This window comes from Hyaena hyaena, unplaced genomic scaffold (genome assembly GCF_003009895.1).
Source record: "Hyaena hyaena isolate Hyena2069 unplaced genomic scaffold, ASM300989v1 scaffold_82, whole genome shotgun sequence".
NCBI lineage: Eukaryota > Metazoa > Chordata > Mammalia > Carnivora > Hyaenidae > Hyaena > Hyaena hyaena.
Genome location: NW_024080713.1, coordinates 1,269,171 through 1,282,100, shown reverse-complemented (window position 1 = coordinate 1,282,100; position 12,930 = coordinate 1,269,171). Strand labels below are relative to the sequence as shown.

At 46.6% G+C, this 12,930-nt stretch overlaps 1 protein-coding gene across 2 annotated transcripts; it reads left to right on the top strand.

Moving 5' to 3' along the window:
* The first annotated feature begins 116 nt into the window (after nucleotides 1-116).
* ZC3HAV1L (zinc finger CCCH-type containing, antiviral 1 like) lies at nucleotides 117-11,307 on the top strand. 2 transcript variants are annotated; one of them, XR_005528689.1, is made up of 5 exons: nucleotides 117-505; nucleotides 1,625-1,760; nucleotides 6,366-6,624; nucleotides 8,831-9,038; nucleotides 9,613-11,307. XR_005528689.1 is itself a non-coding variant. In XM_039233995.1 (4 exons), the coding sequence occupies exons 1-4, from the start codon at nucleotides 132-134 to the stop codon at nucleotides 8,965-8,967; spliced, it is 906 nt and encodes a 301-aa protein (XP_039089926.1). In that variant the 5' UTR covers nucleotides 117-131; the 3' UTR covers nucleotides 8,968-11,307. The 2 variants fall into 2 exon arrangements, 1 of the variants encoding a protein (XP_039089926.1); XM_039233995.1 differs by having other exon boundaries at nucleotides 8,831-11,307.
* The last annotated feature ends 1,623 nt before the right edge of the window (nucleotides 11,308-12,930 follow it).

Below are 12,930 nucleotides of genomic sequence, written 5' to 3'. Positions count from 1 at the left end.
CCCCCCCCCCAACTCCGCCGCCGCGGCGCGCCCTCCCCCCACCCCCGGCCCGGCCCCGGGAGCTCGGGCCGAGTCGTGGACGTGACTGGGAGGAGTCTGCCCGCCTCGGGTTTCCGAGCTCGGCCGCGGCCATGGCGGAGCCCACGGTGTGCTCCTTCCTCACCAAGGTGCTGTGCGCCAACGGCGGCCGCATGTTCCTGCCAGACCTGCGCGGCCACGTGGAGCTCTCGGACGCCCGGCTCCGGGACGTGCTGCGCCAGGCCGGGCCCGACCGCTTCCTGCTGCAGGAGGTGGAGATGAGCGAGGGCCTCTGGGACGCCGAGGCCGAGGTGGCGGCCGGCGCGGGCGGCGCGGGCGGCGGCGGCGGCCCCTGCGCCTGGCGGGTGGTGGCCGTGTCCTCCGCGCGCCTCTGCGCCCGCTACCAGCGCGGCGAGTGCCAGGCCTGCGACCAGCTGCACCTCTGCCGCCGCCACATGCTGGGCAAGTGCCCGAACCGCGACTGCTGGTGAGGCGGGCGGCGGGGCAGCGGGGCCCCCGGCAAAGGAGCGGAGGGATCGCTCGTTCGGGGGTGCGCCCCGCCCCCTCCCTCTGCCGTCGGGGGGCGGCAGGGAAGCCCCGGGAAGGGGCCCCCGCGTGGTGGGGGAGGGGGCTCCCCGCGCTTCCAGCTCCTGTGCGGAGGGAGGCCGGAAGTCGTCTCGATCGCGGTGTCTTCACTGCTGCTCGCCCCCCAGATTCCAGCCCCTGCCCGCGGAATCGTCCACACCGCTGCCGAGGGAAACCCGGGTTGGGACTTTTGAGTTCGTTTACTCCAGTGGCCCTACTGGGGGGCTTTTGGGGATCCGTGAAGTTGACGGACTCAATGCCCTTCCCCTTTCCACGTAACCTCAAAGTTTTACCCAAGTGAAAAAAAAAAAAGGGGGGGGGCGCCTGGGTGGCTCAGTCGGTTAAGCGTCCGACTTTCGCTTAGGTCATGATCTCACGGTTCGTGGGTTCGAGCCCCGCATTGGGCTCTGTGCTGACTGCCAGCTCAGAGCCTGGAGCCTGTTTCAGTCTGTGACTCCCTCTCTCTCTGACCCTCCTCTGCTCACGCTGTCTCTCTCTCTCAGAAATAAATAAAACATTAAAAAAAAAAAGTTTTACCCAAGTGACTGTGCCCACCAGGTTTAGAAAGCCCGATCTGGAATGACCCCCAGGAAACTGAGGGCGGTGTTTTGAGGCTGCTTCCTGCCTCTGGTCTTCCTTCCTTTACAGCCGGCTCCCCAAAGCGGGGCGGGGGGCACACTTTCCTCCTAACGTTGGTGTGGACTGTGAGGGGGTGGGCAGCCGTTTGGGGGTGGAGAAGGCAAGTGCAGTCAGTCACCTTCAGAACAACAGAAGGCATCCTCGCCAAGGCTGGCCACTGGTGGAGGGGTGCCTTTGGCTTTAAGGCCAAAGTGACCTTGGTAGGAGAGTTGCTTCAACTCAACTTTCTTATTGTCAGTGCTTACTTACTAGGCTGTAGTATCTATGGATTCATGGGAAGTTGTTGAGCTTCACATGTGAGTCGAAAGCGGCTGTAGGCCAGGAATTGGGCGGACCGGCTCCTTCACCTGCGCCTCTGATCCAGAGTTCTCTGTTTTCCTAGGTCTACCTGTACCCTTTCCCATGATATCCACACACCTGTTAACATCCAAGTTCTGAAAAACCATGGGCTTTTTGGCCTCAATGAGGCCCAGCTTCGGATCCTGCTTTTGCAAAATGACCCATGCCTTTTACCAGAGGTGAGTTACCAAGAATTCATCCTCATACCGAATGCTCGATGAAAGATGTCAGGGGAGACATCAAAAGTCGGGTCGCAGAGGACAGATAGATGGGTGGAGGTTATGGTGCAGTGCTGACCTTTATGCAGTCTCCTGTGAATTTACCAGGCTTTGATCCACAAGGAGTGACGGACATGTGTGGTAAGGAAATAAAGAAAGCGACTACTAGTTTATTTTATTTTAATTTTTTTTTGAGAGAGAGATAGCAAGTGGGAGAGTGCAGAGAGAGAGGGGGAGATGGAGAATCCCAGCTCTTTGGTGTTTGAGAGATCTCAGACTCACAAACTCCATAAGCTCATGACCTGAGCTGAAACCAAGAATTGTAGGTTTAACCACCTGAGCCACCCAGGCACTCCTGGCTACTAGGTTTTTGATTGCTTACCGAATGCTAAGTGATTCAAATATCTTAGCTCATTAATGACCTGTCCCCATTTTATAGGTGAGGAAACACTAACTATATTAACTTGCTCAAAGTCACATAGTTTATAGCAGATTGGAATTTATGTCTGTCTATAAAGCCTGGGTTTTGTGAATTGCCTGTTTATGCTTTTGCTTATTTTTCTATTGAGGCATTTGTTTTCCTGCTAATTTATAAGATGTTATTTTTTAAAAATTTAAAAAATGTTTTATTAGGGGTGCCTGGGTGGCTCAGTCGGTTAAGCATCCAACTTCAGCTCAGGTCATGATCTCACGGTTCGTGGGTTCGAGCCCCGCATCAGGCTCTGTGCTGACAGCTAGTTCAGAGCCTGGAGCCTGCTTCAGATTCTGTGTCTCCCTCTCTCTCTGACCCTCCCCTGCTCATGCTATCTCTCTCTCTCTCTCAAAAATAAATAAAATATTTAAAAAAAATGTTTTATTATTTATTTTTGAGAGAGAGAGAGAGGCAGAGCAGAGTGGGTAGGGGCAGAGAGAGAGGGAGACAAAGAATCTGAAGCAGCTCCAGGCTCTGAGCTGTCTGCAGAGCCAGACGTGGGGCTTGAACTCATGAACCATGAAATCATGACCTGAGCCAAAGTCAGACACTTAACTGACTGAGCCATCCAGGCACCCCAGATGTCATTTTTTAAAAAAGTTTATTTATTAGTGGGGGAGCACATAAGTGGAGGAGATGCAGAGAGAGAGACAGAGAGGGAGGGAGGGAGGGAGTGAGAGAGAGAGAGAGAGAGAGAGAGAGGATCCCAAGCAGGCTCCATGCTTTTAGTGCAGAGCCCAACTCAGAGCTTAAACTCATGAAACTATGAGGTCATGACCTGAGCCCCAGTCAAGAGTCAGACATTTAACCAACTGAACCACCCAGGCGCCCCTGTAAGATGTCTGTAACGATACAAGTCCCTTTTTGTGGCCACGTTTGTTGAAAGGGTTCCCCCCCCCATTTACTTTCTTGGGGCTTTAGATACCAATTGTAATTGCTCTGAAGTGATTTAGTTCCAAGCGTTTAAGAAGCGCCTATTAGAACTGCTCTCATGGCGAAATTAGCGTATTATACCTGTTTAGCCACACACGAAGACTTTTTAAAAACAAAATAGTTGGAACCCCAAAGAAAATATTATGAGAGCCCACCAGTGAAAAGTAGAATTTTCCGCTCTAGCACACCGATGCCATCGTGGACACTCAAGTTGCCAGAAGAGGGGTGGGGGGTGGGGAGAAGGGAGGATGCTGGGAAACCGGAGGATCGTTCGGGACTGTGGTGCCCTGTTAATGCTAAGGTATTTCGGGGCCGAGAAGGGAAGGAAGTCCCCAGGCTCCGATGGCAAAGGCTGCCCTCAAGGCAGTAGAATCTGTACACGGAAGGCAGCCCTGGAGGCAGCCTTACGCGCCACCCACTTCATCCTTGACATCCATCTCCTCTCTCACTTCTTCGGGCCTTGAAGCCAGACTTGGACAGTCATGGTTATAAGCCAGATGCATTCCAAGCGTGTTGCCAGAAGGACCCCGAGCCGCAGCTGTTGGCAGGAAGGGAGAGGAGAGCGGCAGCAGCCGGGTCCAGTCCTCTCAGAGACAAGGGGCGGTGACACTTCTAGTGACCTGTTAGTTTTTACGATGTTGTTTGACTTACAGAAGTTCAAGTTGGTTACATTGTTTAACTTATTGAGCCGGTTTCTGTATGGCTTCTGCCTGCTGTGCTGGGCCCAGCTTCATCTTGTCACACCGACGCCTGCACAGCTTTGTGAGCAGCCCGTGGGCCTTAGGACAGGAGCCCAGCCCCGCCCCTGTCACCCAGCACTGCAGGTGTGTATCCTGTGGCACACGGCGTGGCCACTTAGGTAGCGGGGACCGTGGACAGGCACACAGAGGAGTCAGGAGTGGTGCCTCACATCTCTCGTACGGAAACGCCTCTGACCCTCTGACCGCTTTCCACCACTCTCCTGAAGACACAGTACGTAGTAACATACACCACGTGTTGTGAGCTTGTGGTTATAATGATAAATATGTTTGGTCTTCATCCGCATTCCTGACATGGAGCTTCTAGAGCCCTTGGAATCTCGTCTTGCTGAGAACTCTAAGGTGGCCGTTGTTCGCGATTTTTGGAAAACCCCTAGGGAGCCTCAGGGCAGGAACTGGTTGTCAGGAGAACCAATCTCCTGATTGTATGTAACCTTCTCTTAACACTTTTTTTTAAAAGTTTATTTATTTATTTTGAGAGAGAGAGACTGTGTGAACAAGGGAGGGAGAGAGAGGGTCCCAAGCAGGCTCCACGCTGTCAGCGCGGAGCTCCACCCCACAAACTGAGATCACGACCTGAGCCGAGACCAAGCCAAGACCACCCAGGCTCCCCTTCCCCACCCCTCCCACCTCCTGGGAGGGCAGAGGGCTAGGCGTGGAGTTCATAAACCAGTGGCCTGTGATTGAATCGATCATGCCAATGTTATGAAGCTTCCGTAAGAAGCCAAAAGGACAGACGTACAGAGAGCGTCCAGGCTGGTGAGCACATGAGGGTTCTGGGAGAGGGGGGCCCAGGAGAGGGTTTGGAAGCTCCACACCTTTTCTCCCCTTACCTTTCCACAGCCATCTCTTCTACCTGCGCGTGCCTGAGTTATATCCTTTTATTTATTTATATATATATATTTTTTAAATTTTTTAATGTTTTATTTCTAGGAGAGAGAGAGACAGCATGAGCAGGGGAGGGTCAGAGAGAGAGGGAGACACAGACTGAAACAGGCTCCAGGCTCTGAGCTGGCAGTCAGCACAGAGCCTGACGCGGGGCTCGAACCCACGGAACCGTGAGATCATGACCTAAGCGAAAGTCGGATGCTTAACCGACTAAGCCACCCAGGCGCCCCGTTATATCCTTTTATAATAAACTGGTCATCTGGGTTCTGTGAGCTGTTCTGGCACATTAACCAGAGGAGGGTGTGGTGAGGGCCTTTATAGCAGTTCAGGCAGCAGCAGATGGGCGTTTGAAGTGGGACAGCCTCGTGGGACTGAGCCCTTAACCTGTGGGATCTGACGCTACCTCCAGGGAATATTAGGATGGAGTTAAAATCCGTGGGTCACCCAGTCATTGTCTTCTGAGAATTACTTGGTGATGTTGAAAGAAACACACATTGGAAATATGTACAATGTGATACTGATACATTCGAAACCTTCAATGAAGTAGACACATTTCTAGAAAAAATATCGCTCATCAAAACTGTTTCCAGGCGCCTGGGTGGCTCAGTCAGTCGAGCATCTGACTCTTGGTTTCCGCATAGGTCATGATCTCACAGTTTGTGGGTTCAAGCCCCGCATCAGGCTCTTCACTGACAGTGTGGAGCCTGCTTGGGACTCTCTCTCGCTCCCTCTCTCTCTGCTCCTCTCGTGCTCACTCTCTCTTTCTCTCAAAAATAATAAATAAAATAAACATTAAAAAAAACTGTTTCAAGAAAATACAGAAAGCCAGATAGTGTTTATTTTTTAACAACAAAAGCATTAAGATACAACATTTAAGGGTGCCTGCGTGGCTCAGTCAGTTAAGTGACTGACTCTTGATTTTGGCTCAGGTCATGATCTCAGTTTGTGAGATTGAGCTCTGAGTTGGGCTCTGCACAGCGTGGAACCTACTTGGGACTCTTTCTCTCCCTCTCTCTCTGTCCCACCCTCCCAAATAAATATTTTTTTAAAAAAAGAAAAAAATTTAAACCCCACAAAACCACAGTATTAGTTAAAAAGTCTTCTACAAGAAAATATTAGGCTCATACAGTTTTATTGTTGAGTCTATCAAATCTTTAAGGAATAGGTTATTTTTATTTGGGGGTTGGGGTTAGGATCTCTTTTTCTTGATCTCCCATACATGCTCGAACCAGTATCATACTGTTTTATTAAGGTAGTTTCTATTTTAATATATGATGGTCCAAAGTCCCATTGTACTTCTTTTTCAAAAGTGTTTCCTCGGGGCGCCCGGCTAGCTCAGTCGGTGGGGCATGTGACTCTTGGTCTCAGGGTTGTGAGTTCGAGCCCCACGTTGGGTATAGAGATTACTTAAAAATAAAATCGTAAAAAAAAAAAAAAAGAAATTGTTTCTCTTATCAGTTGCCTTAAATGGCAGTGACAACAAATGTGTCAGGTGTTGCCTCATTGCTGTTGTAGGTGTGTTTACTGTACAACAAAGGGGAAGCACTGTACGGCTACTGCAACATGAAGGAGAAATGCAACAAGTTTCACGTGTGCAAGTCCTTTGTCAGAGGGGAGTGCAGGCTTCAGAAATGCAAACGGTCCCATCAGCTCATTCACGCTGCATCCCTGAAGCTGCTGCAGGACCAAGGACTGAGTATCCCAAGTGTCGTTAATTTTCAGATCATCTCTGCCTACAAGCACATGAAGCTGCACAAGATGCTTGAGAACCAAGGTGAGAATATCAGAGAGAGAGCACTATCAACGCGTAGTTTTGACCAGAAAGTGAGTCTGGGAGGATAGCCCCTCATATTGTTAAATTTTGCTCTATTCTTGGGGAGGACCACCAGTATTTTCTGATGGAGAATTGAGGTTCTTTTTCTTTTTTTGAAGTTTGTTTATTTATTTATTTAAATGTTTTTATTTATTTCTGAGAGAGAGAGACAGCATGAGCAGGGGAGGGTCAGAGAGAGAGACACACACACACACACACACACACACAGAATCTGAAACAGGCTCCAGGTTCCGAGCTAGCTGTTAGCACAGAGCCCGACGCAGGGCTCGATCCCACGAGCTGTGAGATTAGGACCTGAGCCGAAGTCGGACGCTTAACTGACTGAGCCACCCAGGTGCCCCTAAAGTTTATTTCTGAGAGAGACAGAGACAGTATGAGCAGGGGAGGGGCATAGAGAGAGAATCCCAAGCATGTACTGTCAGCACAGAGCCTGATGCAGGGCTCGAACTCAAGAAACATTGAGATGATGACCTGAGATGAAACCCAAGAGTCAGACGCTTAACCGTGTGAGTCACCCAGGTGCCCCTAGAGCTATGGTTCTAACTAAAGGAAGGAAGGGACAGAGTTTACTTTCTGCGCTGCCAGCTAATAGCATCTGCCCAAGGGTTTGAATAGTGTATCTTCTTGCTAAGCTGGGGGCCAGGAAGTAGGTAAAACTGTCCTAACAGCTTTGTTAGGAAGAAAGAGGAAGGAGGTGGGCCAATCGACTAGAGAGGGAAAGAAAACATAGGAATGGATTCCTTTGTTAAATTTGAATTAAAAGTGTTTTCTTTTTATTTCTTTACTTTTACTGAGTTCGTAAACATACAGCTTTCTATTAGTTTCAGATGTACAAAATGATTGGATATTCGTATACACAGCAGAATGATCACAGCAAGTGTAGGTAATATCTGTCATCATACATAGCTACAGAGTTTGTTTTCTTGTGATGAGAACTTTTGAGAAAGTTTTTTTTTTAGTTGTTAAGAAATTTTAACCATATTACAGAAAAATTTCGAAAATAGAGCGTAGAGAAATAAATTGCATATGATTCCACTCACTTTGTCCACAATCATTGTTACCATTTATTTTGCACGTCCTTCTTTCCTGTTACTATACAAAGAGCTGTCTAGTTGTGGTCAAAAGATGCATTAGTTTCTTAAATTTTCACTTTATTCAGCATCATAAATATTTTCCCATGTTGCTGCATTGTCTATCTTTTTTTTTAGGGTCTACAAAGTGTGGTTTGGTGTACTTTTAATTACAATGCATTTGGGCTACTTATTCTGTTAGATTTGTTTATAGCTGAAAATCAGTTTCAGTGGGTGGTAGGCTTAGGAGAATTGTTGATGGGAAAACTAAATCAGCAGAGTCTCCAAGCTATTGATATGGAGTTTTCTTTTCTTTTCCTTCTTTTTAAAAAATATTTATTTATTATTAAAAATTTTTTTGGTAACATTTATTTATATTTGAGAGACAGAGCATGAGTGGGGGAGGAGCAGAGAGAGAGGGAGACGTAGAATCTGAAGCGGGATCCAGGCTCTGAGCCATCAGTACAGAGCCCGATGAGGGGCTCAGACTCAACTGTGAGATCATGACCTGAGCTGAAGTTGGATGCTTAACTGACTGAGCCACCCGAGCACCCCTTAAATGTTTACTTATTTTTGAGAGCAAGAGAGAGATGGGGGGAGGGGCAGAAAGAGAGGGAAACAGTGGATCTGAAGCAGGCTCCATGCTGACAGCTGCTCAATAGATTGAGTCACCAGGGCACTTCTTGATAACAGAGCTTTCTTCTGTTGGGATGGTAGCGGCTGACTCCCTGAGCGGGTAGTGTCAGAGGTAGTGTCAGAGGCTGTCTAGGGAAGCCTGAATGATGGCGACGATCTTCTATCCCAGGTACAGGGCCTGTCATCACCTTCCTCTGGTCTTCTTTAGTGGGTCTCTCCTAACTACAAAATAGTGATTTTCTGCTGTGTGTGTGTGTGTGTGTGTGTGTGTGTGTGTGTGTGTAAAATAAATCCGGAAGACACAAATTCTCCAAATCCAGAGTAGTGTCAGGACGTTTGTCTGAGATCTGATTAGCCGGGCCGATGCTGCCAATGAAATTAAGTGGAAAGCAATAAAAGGGGTGTCCCAGGAAAGCTCATCTCTTTTTTCTTCTTTTTAGAGAATGCAGCTTCTTCTGCTGAGCGTGCACAGGGTCTTGAGAAACCAGGAGGGCGTGTTGCCGGCGCTGCGGAGGCCAGTCCTCGGGTTCCTGGCCCCCCTCAGTCAGCCAAGAAGCCACACACAGGGAAATCTTAAAGGACATCAGTGAAATAAGAGATGTGTCCTACTGGCAAGTCTGAAAACAAAGCTTCTGTTGAGCTTGATTTGTAAGTTCATTCATTTCATCAGTTTTCAATCACGGTCGTAGTAGTACCTACCTCACAAGGTGTTATACAATTAAAGAGGACGGAATAGGGGACAGCGTCCGGTTGGGAGGTGGGGAGGGTGGCCGGGGATGCGGCTGGACATTGAGCAGGCAGAGAGGGCGGACATGAGTATGGTTGGGGTCGGTCCAGCACGCATTGTGAAGTTGGCACTTTCTGCCCGACGTCCCCAAGAGCTTTCCCCAGGCCAGCGGGAGCTCCGAAAGGACCGGGTTCTGCTGACTTGCTCTGTGCTCCACCCAGTGCTCTTCCTACGCACCCATCTACACAGTTTATGTAGTGGTAGTTATAGAATATGTGTACTTTGTACTCTAGTTTTTTCTTAACGTTTCATAAGCATCTTTCCCTATTCGCATTTTATCACGTATAATCATTTTGATGCACGGATACACTAATAGATGATCACTTACTGAACTATTCCCCTTATTCTGGGATATTTGAGTTCTTTCTAACAAATTTTTAATAGGACTTTAAAATCCTCACCAGATTGAGTTTTTAAATTTCTTCTTTTGCTTAGTCTTGTAGGTGCTAAAGGATACTGTCTTTTGGTTTGCCTTTCTTTAAGTATATCCAAGTGAGTATTTTTCTGTGTATGTTTTCCGTATGTCTTATTTTGTGCATTTTGTATTTGCCCTTCAATTCCTGGGGCCCTCCTCTGCACTGATATGGCATGGCCTTTAATGAGGTTCCTCAATTTTCACTTAAGGAGATCAGTTGTACCCGTGCTCATATGATATCCAACTCTGTGGATCCGTCCTCAGCCAGTACCACAGGGTTTATAACTTTTGAGTGCTCACCAAAGATTTCTACCTCACTCTATCTCCATTTGTTATTAAATTTGTTTGCCAAAGCCCCATTGGTATCGTTTAAACGGTATGTTGTTCATCTGTTCCTCGAAGTTGTATCCATTCTTTCTGTGGGTCTGGAGGGACCATTAGAAACCTATATACCTCACCCATTTCATGTGGACTTTATCTCCCTTCTCCCTGCCACCCCCTCCCCCAGCTTTCTGCATCCAGTTACACGTAGATGTTTGGTTCTTGGTTTCATTGAGGGGTACCACAGAGAAGCAGCATTATGAGACCTCCTGGGTTTCTTATTGTGGTATCCCCAGATGTCAGTGTGTAAAGTTTTGTTTGTTCTTAAGTTTAACTTTCCTGCGATAACAACATTTGAGAAGTAGGAACAAGGTAGTGAGTTTTTCATAAAGCTCAATTAGTATAGTTTAGAAGCATGTTTTGTCATGAAATGCTGTCTTCTCTATTGGGGAAGGTATGCAAAAACATCCTTTTCAAAGTGAGAAATTGCTGTGTGTTCGCCTAATGGATCGTAAGAGTCATGTGGTTAACCTTTTTACCATGGTTGTCCGCAACAGTCTTTCTGAAAGCCTTTCTGTTCTGCATACCTTGTTTCCTTTTTCCTAGTTCTGATTTTTCCTGGTGCTCTTTTTTTTACAAAATTATTTTTACATTTTGTTATTATTTACATTTTATCCTTTTACTATGGGTATTTTTGCTCTAAGCCATCTAAAAGTCTTTTTTTTTTTTTAAATTTTTCAATTACATTTGTTGAGCCACCTTAAGTCCTTAATGGAAAGTGTACAGTATAAATGTATATCCTGTACGTTAAGAGACTTGGTGGACTTTTACAGTATTGTGTTTTTTTCATACATCTTCTAGTTATGCTTTTATGTGCCGTTATTAGCCCTTTGTAATCTCTGTTACAATATTTTATGGATAGTAAATACATAGGGAATGTATAATATTCCCTTTAAAGCTTAGTTCTGTTAGTATTCATTCTGCAAAAATATTTTACATAATTATACTTGACCCTCATTTCCAGCTCATGATTCAGCTGTTGGAAAGTTATTATATGAGAATTGGAGATGAGTTTTCCTTGGTCATTTATCAGGGCACATGAGGGGAAGCTGTACCTGCATAGGCTCCACAAATTCAACATAACCTAGGTTAAATAGTAACTTTCCTACAGACTCATTCCTCCTTTGGTTTCTTTGTTTTGGAGTGTCATCACCTAGTGACAAACCAAAACCCTGCGAATGGTCCTCATACTCGTCTTTCTCCTGGTCCCTTGTGTCAGACTTGTTACCCAGTGCTGGAGATTAGTTTCCCTTCAGAACTCTCAATTTCTTTCTTTCTTTTTTTTTTAAATTTTTTTTTCAGTGTTTTATTTATTTGTAGGAGAGAGAGACAGCGTGAGCAGGGGAGGGTCAGAGAGAGAGGGAGACACAGAATCTGAAACAGGCTCCAGGCTCTGAGCTGGCAGTCAGCACAGAGCCCGATGCAGGGCTCGAACCCACGAACTGCAAGATCCTGACCTAAGCGAAAGTCAGACGCTTAACCGACTAAGCCACCCAGGTGCCCTCAGAACTTTCAATTTCTTATTCTTCTCTGCCCCTTTCTTTCCATCCCCGCCACACTGCCTTGTGTCCCGTCGTCATCAGCTCTTGCATCAATCCCACAGATGTAGGACTCATTGGTTTTCCAGTTCTGTCTTGTGAGAGTATTTTTATAGAAGCTGCTCTGTGGCTCCCTGCTTTCCTTCAATGATGGCAGTCCCATTTTAATTTTTCATACAATAGGCTTTTGTGGATTTCACTGATCTCCTTATATCACCCTCTACCCACCCCACCACCCCCAAGCCTTCCACCTTGTACCCGGTTGGTCTTTTGAAATGCAGATCTAATCACATGCTGTCTTCTACCATAACCTTCATTGGTCCCCACAATGCAAGGTAGGAGTCATAAACTCAAATGCCTTCTTGGATGAGAAAGGTGACCTAAAAGGATGATGTGAGCTGGCTGTAAGAGAAATGGGGGGAGAGAGGAAGTGTCATAGCAAGTTGCCCCGTCTGAGTGGGGTACCTGCTTCTCGCACCCATGTGGGCATGTGGGCCCAATCTGTTCATGTTGTCCAACTAGTTGAAAGAAACCAGATCCATATTTTATGATAAAGTTTCAGGTTTTTAAATATTGGCCTTTGATTGAATTTTGAAAATGCAGACCAATATTGTGTGTACTGACCTACTTGCAGTTTTTGGAATATGCCATTTTATTTTACGACTCTCTGTTTGTAAAGGATGTTCCCGGTTAAGTGCAGATCCTTCCCTCTTCCTGCCTCGGCAACCTGGCAAAACCAGATTCTTTAAAATGCTAGGTTAGTCTTTCCTGACCTCAAGAGAGGCGGTTCTCTTAGCGTTCTCTAAGTTCATGCATAGCACTTCCTTTGCAGGGCTTTCTGCTCTTACTCCCTAGCTTTGAGCAAAAACAAAACCGTAATTTCTTGTTTTTGGACACTTGGCAGTTAAGAAATATTTTTTTAGGGGCTCCTGGGTGGCTCAGTCGGTTAAGCGTCCAACTTTGGCTCAGGTCATGATCTCCTGGTTCGTGGGTTTGAGCCCCATGTCGGGCTCTGTGCTGACAGCTCAGAACCTGGAGCCTGTTTCAGATTCTGTATCTCCCTCTCTCTCTCACGCTGTCTCTCTCTCTCTCAGAAATAAATAAAACATTAAAAAAATATTTTTAAATCATATCTTTGTGTTTGAATCCATGGAATCAGTATGACATTGGTCTTCATTGTTCTTTTTTGTCTCCACGTATCTATTTTTAATTTTCAAAAGGTCTTTTCATTCCCTAAGGAATGTGTTATTGAACATAAACATCTTTTTGGTGCTTCATTTGGAATCATCATGGTCTAATATGAACTGTTTAAGACTTATGCTCATGATACTGATTCCTCCCATCAAAGAATTAAGTCGCTTCCTCACCTATGGGTTCCTTGATTTCTCTCGTGATAATTTGTTCTTGGTTTTATCTAGG

Excerpts from the sequence above, each read along its gene's own strand:
- ZC3HAV1L (XM_039233995.1), top strand. The coding sequence starts at position 132 with ATGGCGGAGCCCACGGTGTGCTCCTTCCTCACCAAGGTGCTGTGCGCC. Across the intron at positions 506-1,624 it reads TGCCCGAACCGCGACTGCTG|GTCTACCTGTACCCTTTCCC; the intron begins GTGAGGCGGGCG and ends CTGTTTTCCTAG. Across the intron at positions 1,761-6,365 it reads ACCCATGCCTTTTACCAGAG|GTGTGTTTACTGTACAACAA; the intron begins GTGAGTTACCAA and ends TTGCTGTTGTAG.